This window comes from Melopsittacus undulatus, chromosome 5 (genome assembly GCF_012275295.1).
Source record: "Melopsittacus undulatus isolate bMelUnd1 chromosome 5, bMelUnd1.mat.Z, whole genome shotgun sequence".
In the NCBI taxonomy this organism is placed as follows: domain Eukaryota; kingdom Metazoa; phylum Chordata; class Aves; order Psittaciformes; family Psittaculidae; genus Melopsittacus; species Melopsittacus undulatus.
The window spans coordinates 42,681,604-42,698,454 of NC_047531.1; the positions used below are offsets into that span (position 1 = coordinate 42,681,604).

The 16,851-nt window shown below is 41.9% G+C and overlaps 2 protein-coding genes across 2 annotated transcripts; both read left to right on the plus strand.

The window, feature by feature from the left end:
- The first annotated feature begins 3,671 nt into the window (after positions 1-3,671).
- ART4 (ADP-ribosyltransferase 4 (inactive) (Dombrock blood group)) lies at positions 3,672-6,425 on the plus strand. The gene is made up of 3 exons (XM_005150499.2): positions 3,672-3,722; positions 5,035-5,680; positions 6,289-6,425. Exons 1-3 carry the CDS (start codon positions 3,672-3,674, stop codon positions 6,423-6,425), a joined length of 834 nt encoding a protein of 277 aa, XP_005150556.2.
- A 6,399-nt stretch (positions 6,426-12,824) lies between these two features.
- On the plus strand, positions 12,825-13,502 carry SMCO3 (single-pass membrane protein with coiled-coil domains 3). The gene has a single exon (XM_005150259.2). It carries the CDS (start codon positions 12,825-12,827, stop codon positions 13,500-13,502), a length of 678 nt encoding a protein of 225 aa, XP_005150316.1.
- Positions 13,503-16,851: the final 3,349 nt, after the last annotated feature.

A 16,851-nucleotide genomic window follows, 5' to 3' on the forward strand; every position in this document is an offset into this window, starting at 1 on the left:
TTCATTGCTCACAGCAAAACTGAACTGAATGCCATCCAAAAAAGATGAACAAAATGCTTGTTGAAAGCAGTGAAAATTTTTCTGGGAAAAATACTGGAGAAATTAGTGAAATCCTAATGCCTGCTGTACTACAAGTTAGAGGGGTTGTTATTGTATGATTTTGTTTGCAGAAAAAGAAAATCAAGCTTCCTATCTATATTTGTATCTTTGAATTAGTTTTATATTTTCCTCTCCCTTTCAGTAAATATTTCGTTCAGGGAAGTTGCACATGAAGGCCTCATTCATGTTGTCTGCTCTGAGTTACCAGAGGTCTATATGGGTTGAAGACATTGCAACTTTTGGGGATCTGTCTGCAGAAATTTATTGCTGGAATGGAGGAACTGGATTTTAGCTTGGTTAAGGCAGATTGAAGTATCACTATTAATCCTCTGCTGCCATCTTATGTCCATTGTATTTATTGTAGTTAATGATTACGTTGCTTTTGAAGCATTTGAAAATATAAATCCAGTGGGCTTTCTTCCTGATTTGCTTCGTCCTGTGACATATGCTAAAAGGACAGAAGGCAAAAATAGAGACATAATCTGCATTTCAATTATATTCAGTTGAATTGGAATTTTAGTGGGGCTGTTTTCCCTGATTTTCAAGTTCCCACTGAAGCCTGCCATAGTTTATCTCCTTTTCATCTCTTCACAAGCAGAAGAGGAGATGCCTCTTCTTGGAAATAAATTCCCAAGCCTTTCTGTGGACTCACTTTTAGCAGCCAAAGAACCACTTTCTGAAATACAGCCCAAGATGATAGAGCAATTCTGAGACACCAAAGTGGGTAGGCTGCATTTATCACTTTGCATCATCCTTCATGCCATCACCTCATATCACTAGTGGCTGCAGATGTCATCAGCAGCATCAGCAGGTGCAGTTATAGATTACTTTGAAAGCAACCTATTATGAGACCTTATGTCATCTCTCACCCTGTTTCAGCAATATTCAGCAAATGTTCTTTGTCCCTAGAACCCAAGCAGATGCACAGATGTCTCTTTTCTCAGGGAATCACACCATGTCTGCAGGTGCCCCCCTCACCCAGCCTATCACTAGCAGGCAATGGAAAATGGACTTACAGAATAGAATCGTAGCATAGAATCGTAGAATAATTAGGGTTGGAAAGGACCTTAAGATCATCAAGTTTGAACCCAATGGGGGTTATATTTCCCTTTTTCTGGTAGTCAGGAAATTCACTTGACTGCCATGATTTTGATTTTTTAAATATGTTCGACAGTGGCTTAGCAACTTCATTTGGCAGCTGCTTCAGGACCCACGGATGGATTTCGTTAGGTCCCATGGACTTCTGCACATTCAGATTCTTAAGACAATCTCAAACCAGATCCTCTCCTACAGTGGGCCCAAGGTCTTCATTCTCACAGTCCCTGTGTCTGCCTTCCAAGACTTGGGTGATGTGGCCAGAGCCTTTGCCAGTGAAGACTGAGGCAAAGAAGTCATTAAGAACCTCAGCCTTCTCCGAATCCAAGGTAGCCAGTTCTCCCGATAGCTTCCGGAGGTGGCCGACGTTGTCCCTAGTCTGTTGTATTTGCAATGTAACTATAGAATTCCTTCTTCTTATCTTTCACATCCCTAGCCAAGTTTAATTCTAACTGGGCCTTAGCTTTCCTAACCTGGTCCCTAGCCTCCCGGACAACATCCGTGTATTCTTCCCAGGACTCCTGTCCTTGCTTCCATCAAAAGAAAGTCTTCCATCAAAAAAAAAGTCTCTTTTTTTCCTTTGAAGTTTCCTCAGCAGCTCCTTATCCATCCAAGGAGGTCTCCTGGCCTTCCTGCTACACTTCGTTCTAGTTGGGATACAGCATTCCTGAGCTTGTAGCAGGTGATCCTTAAATATCAACCAACAGTCTTGGGCCCCCTGTCCTCTAGGGCTATATCCCATGGAACCTTACTAAGCAGGCTCCTGAAGAGGTCAAAAACTGCTGTCTTGAAGTCCAGGACAGTGAGCTTGCTGCAAGCTCTTCTCACTGTCCTGAGGATCTTGAACTCAACCATCTCATGATTGCTACAACCAAGGCTGCCCTGGAGTGCCACATTTCCAACCAGCCCTTCCCAGTTGGTGAGCACAAGGTCAAGCATGGCACCTCTCCTTGTCAGCTCCTCTATTACTTGCAGAAGGAAGTTGTCTTCCACACAATTGAGGAACCTCCTGAATTGCTTGTGCCAGGACATACTGTCCCTCCAACAGATGTCAGGGTGGTTGAAGTCCCCCATGAGAACAAGGGCCTGCAAGTGTGAGGCTGTTCCTATCTCTCTGTAGAGTACTTCATCCACAGAGTCCTCTTGAACAGGTGGTCTGTAACAGATCCCACAGTAATGTCTCCCATTGCTGTTCTCCCTTTAACCCTGACCCACAAACTCTCTGTTGACTGATCATCTGTCCCCAGACAGAGTTACAAACTCTCCAGCCTATCACTGACGTAAACAGCAACTCCCTCTCCCCATCTGCTGGGCCTGTCTTTTCTAAAGAGCCTGTAACCTTCCATTCTGACACTGTAGTCATAGGAGCCACCCCACCATGTTTCTGTGATGCCTGTTATATCACCCCCCCCGTAGACATGCACACATATCTAACTCCTTGTTTGTTCCCCATGCCATGGGCATTTGTATAGAGGCATCTGAGCTGAGCTCCAAATGAAGCCAGCTCATTAGCAGGAGCAGCTGGAATATCTCTACATTGCTCCGAGCATTAATTATAGGTGCTGGCAACTGACTGGGTGTGTTGGGATGGAATGATTGCCCCCTCCCCCAACACACCTAGCTTAAAGCGTTCTTGACCAGCCTGGAAAGCCTTCTACCAAAACCATTCTTTCCCTTTGTTGTCAGACCAGCTCCACCAGCCCCCAGTAGACCTGGCCTCCTAAATTGAGACTTCATTTCTCTGTAGTCAGAACAAGGCTCTAACACCTCTTCTTGGCTATTTTCCATGCAGAGGAGCTATCAGAGACCATGGGGCTTTGCCTGTGAGGATCTGTATTTACACTCGCTTTGAGCTTATCCAGTGTAAACAGTCCAACAAGGTGCCACTCTGAAGTGGTGTGAGGGTAGGATTGGCTACACATTATTAGAAACCAGGAGGAGCTAAGGAGGTGGAGGACACTTATGTCTGCTTCCAGTTGGGATCCCAACCTACCCTGCATTTCTGTGTTGGCTTTATCAGAGCTCTGCACTTTTTTAAAAGGGTTTTTTTAAGCTCTTGACCAGGGAGTGCTCTCCACCTCATCCTGACACATAACTCCTCAGGAGAGACCTGCCTTGATGTCTCCAAGCCAGGGACTTCTTCCTTTTTGCAAGAACAAGAACATCAGATACCTTGGAATTAACAGAACTATCAAGGTGAAGAACACCAAACCAGATGGAGTGGGGGGAAAGCAGACCCTTCCTTATGGATTGTCAGCTCACTTCTACCAGTAAATTGTCTGTTTGGATTGATTAATGACTTCTGAATTGCTGTAAGAATCTGGTGAATGTTCTTTAGTTGAAGAACTGTAACCAAAACCCAAGTGCAAATTACAAACTGCAGAACCTTCCAGTTCAAGAAAAAGGGAAAGAAACACATATAAATGACATCTACTTGGTCAAAAATATTCTTTATGGTGTCTTAGGAAGACTCTGGGATGACAGTGATGCTGGCTAGCCTTCTGTTGCTGATCTCCACACAAATGCTGGTAAATTGTTAACATTTTTCTTCATTTTAAATGGTAAAATTGCTTATCCCACTGAAATAAACCTTACTCTTTCCCCTTCCCCCCTCCCCCTTTTTTTTTTTCTTTTTCATTTGAAAGATGTTCTTTCAGGAGCTTTGGGTTATGTTTTAACTCTTCTGCTTTCAGTTGCTCTGTTGAATTTCTTACCTGTTCAAACGCCTTTTAACTACTTGGTTGGAAATTTCCTCTTGTTTGGAGCCAGATGGTTTTCCAGGGTATGTCTGTGAGTAGATCTCACAGGATTATGGTCCTCTCCTTTTTTTTTCCAGCCTGTCTCAGCCAAGGCTCTCTCCAAATGTTTTGTTGGATGGGACAGTGACAATATTGCTCTATTTCTTGTAATGTCTTTTAGCTTTCCCTCAGAGCAATTATGGCATCATAGAGAAACTGAATCCCTGTGTAGTTTATGGGCCAGTATAACTTCAGAGGCTAAGAAAGGTATCAATCTGGTTATGTGTCTAGGATGAATACTTGATATGAAGCAAATTTCTACTTGTGGAAATCAATTATCAACTGACTTCAGTACATGATCAGTCTCCTAGGAGATCAAACAGCAAAAAAGAACAATGCCATAACTCACACCATTTCTTAGATTGTATTACAGAAGAATTTTAATAATTAGAAATGCTAGAAACAGATAGTGTTATGCATTAGAGGTTATTTTCCTGTTACAGCACTCAGTTGCTTGAGTCCTTACACATTCACTTAAGGTATGACAAGTCAAGCTGGCCTCACTGAGACAACTGGATGAACAAAAGTTTTGGTTCACTGCTACTATACTGTTCTTTATTGAACATCAGTCCCTGAAGCCAAAACATGCCTGAGAGGTATGACAAGACAGGAAGAAGAAATTTATCTCCTAGAGTGATCAGACTGCATTGACCCTAGCGCATTTTTTCTTCTTTTGTTTATTCGTTCCCTTTTCAAAAGCACTTATTAATCATAAGCACAATATTGAAATAACTGGACTGTGGGTTTGTCCTCCAGGCTTTATACCCTCACTTTCTGAAGGGCCAACTCTTCTTAAGTTTTCAGTGCCACTCATCCACATGAAATAAGAACTTTGGCATCCTGGATGGAATTTGCCTGATGTGGGACTTGGACAATAACCTAAGCTTGCTCAGGATGGTTTTGTCAAAGATGCCTACTTGCTGTCCTTGCTTTGCCAGTAATGACAAAGAGGCAAGAAGAGGGCAGGGAAAAACTTGGCTTGCATCCACAGGGACAGAAAAAACACATGTGATACTAATCATCATTTACATTTATGTTGTAGGCTTCATGTCAGCTCATGATGGATATGGCTTTGCATTCATTTGATGACCAGTATCTAGGGTGCAGAGAGCAGGTGATGGAAGAACTGGAAAGAGGAGACTATTTCCAAAAGGAAATAGCTGCTAACAAGGACTACTTGAGTCTCTGGAAAAAAGCTCAAGAGGCTTTGTTAAAGAGCCCTGTAGGTCTCCTGAGAGAGATGCAGGAGAGCCATGCCATAGTCCTCATGACTTACACCATGAACTCTTCCCTACACTCGCAGCTGAACTGGGCCACATCTATAGCAGGAAGCTCTCCAGAGCACTACAGACACAACTTCAGTTTCAAATATTTTCACTTTTACCTGACAACTGCTATCCAGATAATGAAGCAATGGCAGAGCAGCAAGGAGAGCACGGGGAAACATAAGTGCTACCGGGTGCACAGGGGTGTAAAAGACTTGTATATCAAAGCCATGGAAAGCAGCAAGGTGCAATTTGGCCGTTTCACCTCCACCTCCCGCCTCTGGAATGAAGCCCAGAAGTTTGGGAATGAAACTTTGTTCACAGTGACCACTTGCCTAGGAGCAGCTATGCAAGGCTTTTCTTACTACGTATCTGAAAAAGAAGTCCTCATTTTCATGAGCCACATGATCCAGTTTTTTACTTGTTTGTCCTGAAACCTGGGGGCACACCACAATTCACCTGATACACAGAAGGCTGCAGGGCTCTTTGCTGCTTCCATTTATCCCATCTGCCATTGCAAGGATGTCATAGGACAAATGCATTTGGATCCCCAGCATTCCTATTGCAAAGGCAGATGAGATTTGCAGGCAGCTTGAATTCAGGTATTTATTCTGGTGGCTTCCAAGGCTGCTACACTTCAGGCCTCAGGACTGTTCTGGGTGTTGGTCCACTACTACTTTGGGAAGCTGAGGTAAGCATAAAGAAAACTACCATTGTTTTAGTGGTGTTTTCTCTCTTGCAACAACATGGAGGAACAGTATCCTTTGGCAAAGCACATACATAGTTTCCTGGCTATAGAGCTAACTCCATGCTGAAAGACCTCACTGGGTCTGTTCCAATTAATGAGTACACTACCAATACCCTTGCTTTTGTCTCTTTGGACGATAGTGTGTCAATGCAACCTTAGAGCACAAAATAATCATTCAGGAGTCAGAGTTTGTGCCTGGAACAAAGCCAAAGTAGTAGGTTAATTTGAAAAATGGCTCTTCTGGGCAAAGCTTGTGTTAGCAAGTTCAGAAAGATTCAGGCAGCAAAAAAAGGTCTAAATGATTGCTCTCTTGGCTTTATTTCAGCTTCAAGAAGCAAGAACAGTGGTTCCACTGCCCTCACCTCAGCCATTCTTCCTCATGTAGTTGGAGTTTTCATGTGCTTGGCGCACAGTGACTGATTCTCTGGCTGCATCTAGATATATGCTCTTGAATAGCGGGTGAAAAGAATTACAGGTAATCAGACTCTGGAGTTCCTGTTGCTACAGAAGGTTCAACACTCACTTTGCTTTCAGCTGCAGCTCTCCAGCTGAGACTGTAACATTCAGCCTGGCTCATGAAAGGATACATTCCTTGCACCCTTTCAGGTAGGAGGGCAGTTACCTACGGACTTTCTGAATAGGTCAGCGATACCCTTCACTGTATGCTGCTTTTACCATATGCATTCAGGAAAGATGTACACAGACTTTGGACTCTTTGCAGATCTCTTTGTGCCTTTATTTTTAGTGAGAAAGAGTCTGTTTGTGGGGTGCAAAAGGCACTTAAGGAATATTTATGTCTTCATATTTTAGCAGATTGAATGGAGGAGTTTGAGGCTCAGCATCTCATGCATCAGATTTAGGTATCTGTAATGGAAGAGGCCAACGTCTAATAATCTGAAACCTAGTAAACTGTTCTGTGAAACTGAATTACTGACCCTGATATCCTGAGACATGGTTGCCTAGGCAGTCAGAACAGATACAATACAGAACTATTTTACCATTAACTTGCTTTCTATCTGTGTGTCATGTTACTTTCTTGTTGCTCTTGGTTTACCAGTTATTTGGAACAACTTGTTAATAAGTTGTTAGAACTTGATGTTGACCACGAAATGCTCAAAGATACTACGCCCAGATTTCAAAAATTAAAACACTAGAAACAGCTGCTGCAGATACTTTTTTTATATGTGTTCAGACATGCTCAGACTCTTTCCTATGTGAGAATTACAGGAATCAAGATGGATTTCTGACACATCAGCACATTTATAGTTCTTCTTGCTTCTCTTTTATCACTTGGATGCAGGCTTCAACCATTTTGGCAAAGATTTGGAATCTTTCACAGGGTGGCCTCAACACCCTGAAAGCCTCCTCTAAGTAGTCAGCTGCTATTTTCAGGCTTTTCTTTATGGATCTGTGTCCTTGAAGGATAGCCTGTAGGAAAACAAGAAGTGAAGAGGAGGACGATACAGAGCGAAGCCTGAGCGGTTGTGGTGGTTCATTTGAGGAAGAGCTGTCTTCTGTTGTACATGGTGCCTCATTTTCTTGCAGAATCTTCACAATATCAGCATAATCCATGATAAGTTCTGATACTTGGAGGGATAAGGCAGGTGAACTCAATAACTGATGAATAGCAAACTCTACTGTGTCAGGGAAATTGTCATGTTTCAACATCACTGCAACGAGAACACCCATGATGCTTTCTACTATCTCCTTGTATTTCTCATAAAGTTCCTTTATCACAGTGATCTTGTCCTGCAGGGAGATGATGGGACCAGCAATCCTAGCACACAAACTTTGGCTGATGCTTTCATGTACATCTTTGTCTTTTGATTCCATGTTGGCTTGCATCTCTTTCAAAGCACTGACCAGGAACTGTAGATTATCTTTAACGCTGAAGTTTTCTTTTACTGACATGATAGGGAAGTCGGTGCCAAAATTTCTATTGAGGAGTCGGAAGATTGTGTTGATGGAAGAGACATAGGTGTACACTAAGTCATGAAGATTCTGGCAGGCCCTGACCAGTCTTTCTTTATCACTCATAAAACCAAGGCAGGCTAACATTTCTGGAGTGGGATCTGACTCTGAAAAACAGAGGAAATACAGAAGACACAGGGGAATAAAACTAGATATATTGTTGTGAATTAAGTTTAGTTAGCTGAATTCTTTTAAATGTGTTCTTTTGACTGGTGGTTTTGCTTAGCTATACTATACAGCTATGTAAGTATGTAATGATATGTACTATATACTATAGTATGTACATACTATAGTATGCATATATATATACTATAAGTATGTAACTATATATATAGCTATATAGGCAATTGTTTTGCATAGGAAGCTAAAGTTTGCTGGAGCCTTCAGCCAAAAGCAGCTAACTCCGACTTAGATAAAGCTAAGCTTAATTTACAACCTGTGCTTAGTTATGTAAATGAAAGCCATAAGACCATTGCAAATTGGAAGATAAAGGAGTTGAATCCATTAGCAAGGAGCAACAGAAAGATAAATAACGTATGGACCTCCTGGAGGTAATGAAAGAACCCAATGATGGACAAGGGGACCCCCAGACCAAAATTCAGTACTGGGCCAAGAGGCACATGCAAGGTGCATAGATTGTAATGGTAGAAAACCCCAGGAATTTATTTTTTCTCAGTCCCTCCCTAAAGACACCCAGTCTTGAGCTGCTCTTATTCCTGTAACACTCCATTACCAAATTATTTATCTAAGAATCAGAAGTCTGAGACTGTATTTTGGGAAACCTAGAGCAGAGAATTTTCTTTAACAATATTTTCAGATAGAATGTTATATTTCTGAAACCTCTATTACGAATTTTCAATCCACCTGACCCTCCCTCCCCAAAACATTAGAAGAAAACACAGAAACAGGTCTTTGTCAGCCTTTGTAGGGTCTTACCAAGCAGGCCAGAAAAATACGGTGTAAACAGCAGCAAGTATTATTACTCTTATGGCTGCAGGAAGTTGTGTCTCTGACCTACAGCATGTAATCTGAAAAGCAATGGGAGTGATGTAAGTGAATTATTCTTCTCTTTCGGTGTTTATTGGGAGTCCTAACAAACAATCTACGTCATTCTTGGAACCATAATCTTTCAGTTTGTATATAGAATCATAGAATAGTTAGCGTTGGAAAGGACCTTAAGATCATCAAGCTCCAGCCCCCTGCTGTGGACAGGGACACCTCACACTAAAACATGTCACCCAAGGCTCTGTCCAACCTAGCCTTGAACATCACCAGAGGTGGAGCATTCACAGGTTCCTTGGGCAATCCGTTCCAGTGCCTCACCACCCTCACAGTAAAGAACTTCTTCCTGTTCAAGTTTTAACCCATTACCCCTTGTCCTCTCACAACAGTCCCTAATGAAGAGTCCCTCCCCAGCATCCTTATAGGCCCCCTTCAGATACTGGAAGGCTGCTATGAGGTCTGGTGGATCTATGCAGAATTCAATTTATATTGTTGGGAGAGATGAATAGACACAATGTCAATACATCAGACATCTATATTCAAGAGACTGAAGGCTGAGTAATACAATGTTTTGTCAGGATACAATTTCCTGTGAAGTGACCCATATCTCTCAGTTCATATAGCAGCTAGATGTTGCAAGCATACTTTGACAGGTAGAAGCACAAAACATTCCCTTTGCTTGGGCTCTCACCTTGCTGCTATTTTGACTGCTAGGGAAGTTATGTCCTGCTTGCACCTAAGAGTTCTCCCAAGGCCAACTGTAGGTATAGTCCTGGGACATGACATGGCTGAGAACTGCTCCTGATGTTGCCTTTGCTTGTGCCAGAGCCTTGGAAAGCCAGACTGGTTGCAGAAGATATTTCATCAGCTATTGCTGTGGTTAGATGTGTCCAAGCAGTTGAAATTTCCCATCTCACTTCATACTTAAGAATTTTCTCTCAGTGCTCAGCTCAGCCCTCTGTCTCTTCCTTCTTTCCCTTTTCATGGTAAAAGTGGCCTGAAATTGTGTGGAATGGCAAAGATTTTAGCCTCCACTGCTCTTCAGACAGAGCTGGCTCTAGGGCTCAACACTGGCTCTAGGGCTCAACACAAATTCTTCCATTCTCATGGCATCAGAGCAGAGGACCTGGCAAACTGCAGCAAAGTAAGGTGATATCATCCCCTTTTGGCCATGGCTAATGGTACCTGTGCTGGTACTTTTGTTGTAGGCAGGGGAATTCATACTGTATCTATTATCTCCAGGAACAGAAGGCTTTTGGAGCATCTAACAATTGAGAACTAGTATTAAACTGAAATCTGTTCAAATTGGAAGGGGGCAGGAGTAAGAAATCGAGATGAATCTGGGTAAACACCACACAATAGAATTAATGATGAGCAGGCAGGCAACAGGATTGAGGTGAAGCCCAGCCTCTGGATCCCTAACTCATCACATGCTGCTGGAAACCACCAGAGGAACATACGGGAAAGAGGATGAAGTCACTGTCCCATACACATTTCAGCTGATTGCAGGAGCACTCAGACAAAATCAGGTAGGCAGTCTAAATGTTTAATTAGAAAAGCTTCAGGAGAGAATCTCCCTGGAGCTGGAGAAATAATCAGAAATACAAAAATATATGTGGCTTTCCTAATTCTAGAAGGCAAATGTAAAAATTATTGCATATTAATGTGAACAGTAAAAGGTGCCTTTAGTATTAACAGACATAAAATCTAGAGCATTGATAGGAAGATGAAATAATTATGCATAAAGAATAGATGCTAAAATGTCTCCTCCACACCTGTCAAATACGTTGAATATTTGTTGAAGTCCTATTCCTCTTAGAACATTTTATCTTCTCAGTTTCTACAAATAAGGTAAAACAAATGATCTTTCAACAAAGCATCACTCGAGCAGAAAGTATCTAATACCACACTGAGTCAGAGAGCAAGTCAGCAACATCCCTGAGGCAGGACTGGTATGAAATCATACCTTGCACTGACATGGCTTTATGTTTCCTAAAAATCACAAACCTTTCCTGTATGTTTACTTTGCTTCCTCTAGCTTGAAGAAGAAGAAAAATTTGTTAAAGAGTTTATTCTCTTGGCAGAGCTGCAAGGTAAGTTGCTGAAAGAAATGTATAGCACTGTGTAAAATATTGTGGAAAAAATTACCTTCCGACTGGCTTGTATTTCAACAGAGACAAAAAGCTGGCTGGGGAACTGTTGAAATCACTCTCGTTTTCTACATGGATCTTGTGGGGGAGGATGTGTTTAGTAAAATACAGCTGGGTCACTGTCAGATGGTTTACAGCTAGCAGATAATGCAAGAACTACAAAGGACCAAAATGACATTAAATTATCATTTTAAGAATAAAAATTTAGCTAGTACCCTACACATACCTATTTGAACTTATAACTATGATATGTAGGCGCCAACAGCAAGAGGAGGTTTAGCTTGGAAATACGTGAAGCACTGCATAAAAGTGTCCCAGATTTGTAATAAGAAGGCTGAGAAAAAAGAAGTGCCAACAAAGAAATGAGTCATCCTGCTAATTCAGTATGTCCCTGTTGCAAAGTAAAACATATGCATTCAAGTCAAAATCATGCTAAAGCACGATGACTTTGCAGCTGGTGATGGATTAAAGGGAAATGGCGTGAGGAATGACTCCATGATCACAGGTAATTCAGTTGCTTTGGGCTCTGTATATTGACATGAAAATAATGAAGAAAAATGCTCTTTTGCTGGCAAACCAGTGACAGCTCAGAGAAAGATGACCATAAGGGCTAGACACAAGTGTTTGCAGGGAAAGGAATCAAACTAGTTAAGTTTTCTGCTCTGGTCTGTACAGTGATAAGGGAGAGTTGGATTCTGCTCAGTCACATCTTATGAGCCTCATGAGCATCTGCTGATACTGGCTTCAGCCAGGACACTCTGGGAATGGAGGGAGAGTGGCTGCACAAGCAGGGCTCTTCCCGCAAGCCAGTGCTTGCTGCTCCAAGTCCATCTGCCAGCACAGACATCCTGCTGCAGTAGGTGCTCCCATGGCATGCTGAACATCAGGTGCTGTCTGCAGTGTTCGATGTTCACACGTGAGAAAACAATAATGAACTGATTACAGCATTAGGGAGGTGAATAAACAGTGAGGAAACAGGGGCTAAATATCAGGGAAGGAAATACAATGCAAGATGTGTGTTAGGAGATACAGGTTAGGATGGGTTTATCATAGATATTGTTACAATTGTCTACGAATTACCAAGTGTGAATTTATTAGTATAAGAACAGAAGGCTTATATACTAACATTTTCTCTTGAATGTGAGAAATAAGCTACACTGGCATAAAACACCCTTATGGTGATAAAGATTGTGCCCACTCCACCAGTCATCATAAAAACCAGATGCCAATAATTGAAAAAAAAGAATAAAAATAGGCTGATACAGAGGTCTGTCTAGAACAGGCTTTTCCTTTGCACAGCTTATTTTAGATTCTGCTGATTACATGAGACTGTTCCGTTTTTTAGTGAACTAGTTTAGCTTCTACTATCTTCAGTTTCTAAGGGGAATAATGACCCATGTTCATTTTACCAATCTGCTAATTGCTTATTTCTTGTCTATTTTTATTGCTCCAAGTATAGGCCATGCCTCATAAGGTCTTTTTCCAATCATTTGGTTAAAGATCCAAAGATCTTTAGATCTGAAGAATTAAGATTTCTACATTTACAAGTTATGTCTTGGGATTTGAATTTCTGAGTATAGAAACAACCAGTAAGGCAGAGACAAAGCACACTTCACTGCTCTGTAAAGGCTAGGGTTATGGGTGTTGAAGAGAGTACTATGTTTCTTTTCCCTCTTGAGGTAACCTATTCTGAAGAATGGCGCTGAGTGATCTCCTTTACCCAGATAACCCCAAGAGAAGGCAAGAATTGATCCATCTGCACCAGGAATTGCTTGACTGCATGTCCACAAATTTCCATGCAACAAATGAGCTGGCTAGAGTGCTGAATGAACACCTGGGCTGTACCGTTACCTACATTAGGATGAGAGAAAACAGCACAGTCAAGGAAAATTGTGACATTATCATCCAAGCAATGAGTGAGATTCAGCATCAGGTACAGAAGATTGATAGTGATCTGAAGGAAAAGCTAGAGCCTGTGCTGTACCAGAAGCTGTATGACATCAAAGAGCCTGAGCTGGAGAAAATAGCAATAGCCCATAAAGTTTTTTCCATTGTACTTGGAGAAGCGACTTCAACAGCTGGGATGGTAGCGATCAAACTTCTCAGCTCCAATTTTTTAACACTCACTGTGAGCAAGCTCCTCAGTCTGCTTGCACAGATTGGGGCATCTGTTCTTGGGGGAATCAGCATCACTATTCTTGGGCTTGGCATCGAAATGATTCTCCATGCCATCCTGGGAGCCGTAGAAAGGAATCAGCTTCTGGGAGCTGTGAAAAGCTATGAGAAGCACCTGGCTGAATTTAAAGCAGCCTCAGAAAAGTACCGGAGTACCATACATGAAGTGACTTCTTTGGTGAGACAGCAGGTTCAGTGAATGAAGTCAGAGTTCTATCTCCTGCTGTGAGAGTGATTGCAGCAATTACCCCCACAGAAGGCTTCTTGATTCATTATGGTAAATGAACTACTGATGGCTTTTTTTCTTATTAGTGGCAACAGAGCAAGAGACCAGAGAATTGGCACTGAAATATATTAATAAGGAACTGGCATATAGGTGTTTATGGGAGGTAGCACTTCAAACATGTTGCACCTTTTCTTCAGCTATTTTCTGGAGTGCATTGTAGATAACCTTGAACTGTAACTTATACTTGTGACAATACTCGTCACTGCTGAAGTAGTAGTGATGAGGTATGATTTTTCTCCTACTGTGTTTCTATATCAAAGATGACAAGATGGTGGGAGAAAACAATTTCAGCAAGACAGTCCATGTCATCATCAGGATGGCTGTCTGCTAAACTCGTAGTGTGGATTAGTGCTAAATCTGGTAGGCTCAATTCCATGTTTGTTGGACTGCTTACAAGGACTAGCTGAAGCATATTTAGCTGCTATTTCCTGTCCCATCCCTGCCTAAGAAGCTAGACAGAGATCCTCTTTAAATAAACTCTAATTCCAGTGGATTAGCAGGTAAGAGAAGCATGGGCCTACAAGCAAACACACACAATCTTGCCACACAACTGAGAGAAACCAGCTGTAGTGTTCCAGGATGTGAATGACCTCTTATTCTCAGCACCACCCTACTCCTGCCAACCCACAGATAACTATTTTGGTGCACAGTTGCTGCTTTGTTGATTGAAATGGGATGCTAAACATGTGAAAGTATCTGTAGGATTACAGCCGTATTAATACACCAAGTGCTTTATTTTCAAGCTTCACTAGTGTGGGACTGCCAACAGCATGCTTAAATTCTGCATTTCACAATATGCTACCAAATGTCCTAATTTTTCAGATTCCAAAACGAAGAAGGAACATTATTTGCAGTCTCTTGCTCTGATTTGTTGTGGCTTGCTTTTTTTTTTTTTTTTTTTGCTTTGATCTTTGGAAAAAAAGAAAGCAATAAAAGAATTAGTAAAAATGTACCTGATTATTGTAAAACTTCTTTTTCCTGTAATGGTTTGTTTGAGGTTTTTTTATGTTCTGTCTGAAAAACCATCTTAACCAATTAATGAAAAAAGATTAAAATCTTCATTATAGATCCAATTTATTTTTATAGCCAAGATAGACTAATCTAGTAGGATTGTGTACAGGATCCTTTTTTGGTATCAGCTTCCCCCATACTAAAAGCATATCCAAATTCATACATGTTTGTTAATATTCAATATTATCAATATTATGCATTATATTAATAACTAGATTGTGCCTGTGAAAGTAGAGAGATGAATGAGATTACAGCAGGGAAACTCTACATTGGCTTCATAACACTTCCATTCTAGGTTTTGTTTTTCTGTTGCGTTTTCTCCCTTTCCCCCCACTGTTCCCACTTTGATCATCTTTTCTGACTCCCCTTTGCTTTTGTGTTCAAAAGCCACTAGATGCCAATGCAGCTGCTGGCTATCAAGCAGCTCTGCCAGCTCTCAGGGAGAGAAACAAAGGCTCAGGAGTATGGATGGATAGCAGAGACTGACAAACTGGGACCAGCACAAGCTATGAATTGGGCAATGTGGGTCAAGAGATACAATTCAGAGGAGGCAGAAACCACTGCCTTGCATGAGGCGTTGTGGTGGATGACATGGTGACCTGAGGCATCATTTCTCCAAAGTGTGACATCTCCTATCTCCTGACACAAGTGGCACTCAGTTTAGAGGTACTTGTTTAGTGGCAAAAGACTGCCAATCAGCAGAACAGCGATGTTTGGATGTTGGAGAGGCAGGAGTTCCTGGCTTCTGCTAACTTCCTATGTACAAATGTACATTCTAATTTAGGAATAAAACCCACCACCTCATTACATATCTTTATGAGGTTGACAATCATGGCTGAATAAAAATAGCAGAGTCAGATAAAATATATCTGTTGTACTTTTTAGGCAGTTTGCTGACATTTTCTTAAAAGCAAATTCTAAGTGGTGTCAGGAACCGGGACACATGATGAGGAACATAAAGATATACACTACCTACTCACTTCTTGTTCCTGGTGGACTTAAAGGAATTCTGGCTTTCCCACAACAGCAGGTGTAGCAGATGTCCTCATGCCCATGAGATGCTGGAAGATACTTAAGATGTTAGAGGCTGGTGAGAAGCAGCCTCTCCCTCTGCTGGCTGGGCCAGCTTCTCCTGTCACCTAGGAGAGCCAACTCTGACTTCATAAAGGTGTACGGCAACATCCAACCACAACAAGATGGTGTTGAGGTAAAAAACCTGCCAATCAGCTTGGGACTTTTCCAAACTCCTTCACCCACCCCCAAAATCAATGGGATTTACTTGCATTACCAATCTTTACATACTTGAACTGAATGAAGCATGCATTTAACTGGCTAGAGACAAGGGAAAGCACCCAGGGGAGCAGGAGAAGGAACAGCTTAGCTCCTATCTGCTTGGTAACTGAAACTCTGTCCCACAAAATAAGAGGTAGTTCCTGCCCTCTCTAGCCCTCTGACCAGTCTTGCAGTTGTCCCCCCAGAAATGTCCTAAGCAGTTTGCTGATGCTTCTCCTGGACCTGTGGAACTGTTCTTAAGACTTCCTGGTGGAGCTGCCTCTTGGTGTGACAGAAGTGCCAAGTAAAAAATGTGAGAGGACTACTGTCCTCCAAGTCAGCAGACACTGGTGAGAGAAAGCAGTGTTCTTAGGGTTGATGCAGTACCACTGAGCCCAGTATTGGCATGACAGAACACCCCGAGCCTTGTGAGGAGTGGGCAATCTTCAAAGCCTCAGCTGTCTCCCCCTCCAGTGACATCATACATGACAGGGATGTATGTAACATTCCCATCACACCACCTCCAGCATTCTCCTTCTGCACAGTCTATTCTTCTGGGCAAAAGATTAAGAGTTAAATTTGTATAATATGTGTGTTCCAAATAAGAACAGCCCTAAAGAAGAAAAGAAACTGTAAAGGAGCCAAAATCAGTCCAAGATGCTTTAAAACCTATGTAGAAACACTGTGGTTGCAACCAAACTCTGCACTGCAGTGAAATCTTTCTGGTAACAAGAACAGTATATAAGATCAGGCCAAAGAGGCACAAGGAGGGGATGACTCTGCTATATGCATAGCTAGTAAGGCTCCCCAGGCACTGAGAGCTCCTGGAGCCCTGGCTCTTTGGATGTTTCTCGGCTGGCCACCTTCTAACTTGGAATCTGTGCAGTTTATGAGTAATGTTGGTGTTAATGCCAGACATAAGTTATAGCCTTGCTTTTACCCACCCTGCAATGATTCTTCATAAAGTTCCAAGTTTGCC

Bases quoted from the DNA above. Each gene is read 5' to 3' on its own strand.
- SMCO3 (XM_005150259.2), top strand. From the start codon at position 12,825: ATGGCGCTGAGTGATCTCCTTTACCCAGATAACCCCAAGAGAAGGCAA.
- ART4 (XM_005150499.2), top strand. From the start codon at position 3,672: ATGACAGTGATGCTGGCTAGCCTTCTGTTGCTGATCTCCACACAAATG. The intron at 3,723-5,034 runs GTAAATTGTTAA...TTTATGTTGTAG, and splicing joins TGATCTCCACACAAATGCTG to GCTTCATGTCAGCTCATGAT. The intron at 5,681-6,288 runs GTTTGTCCTGAA...AGATTCAGGCAG, and splicing joins CATGATCCAGTTTTTTACTT to CAAAAAAAGGTCTAAATGAT.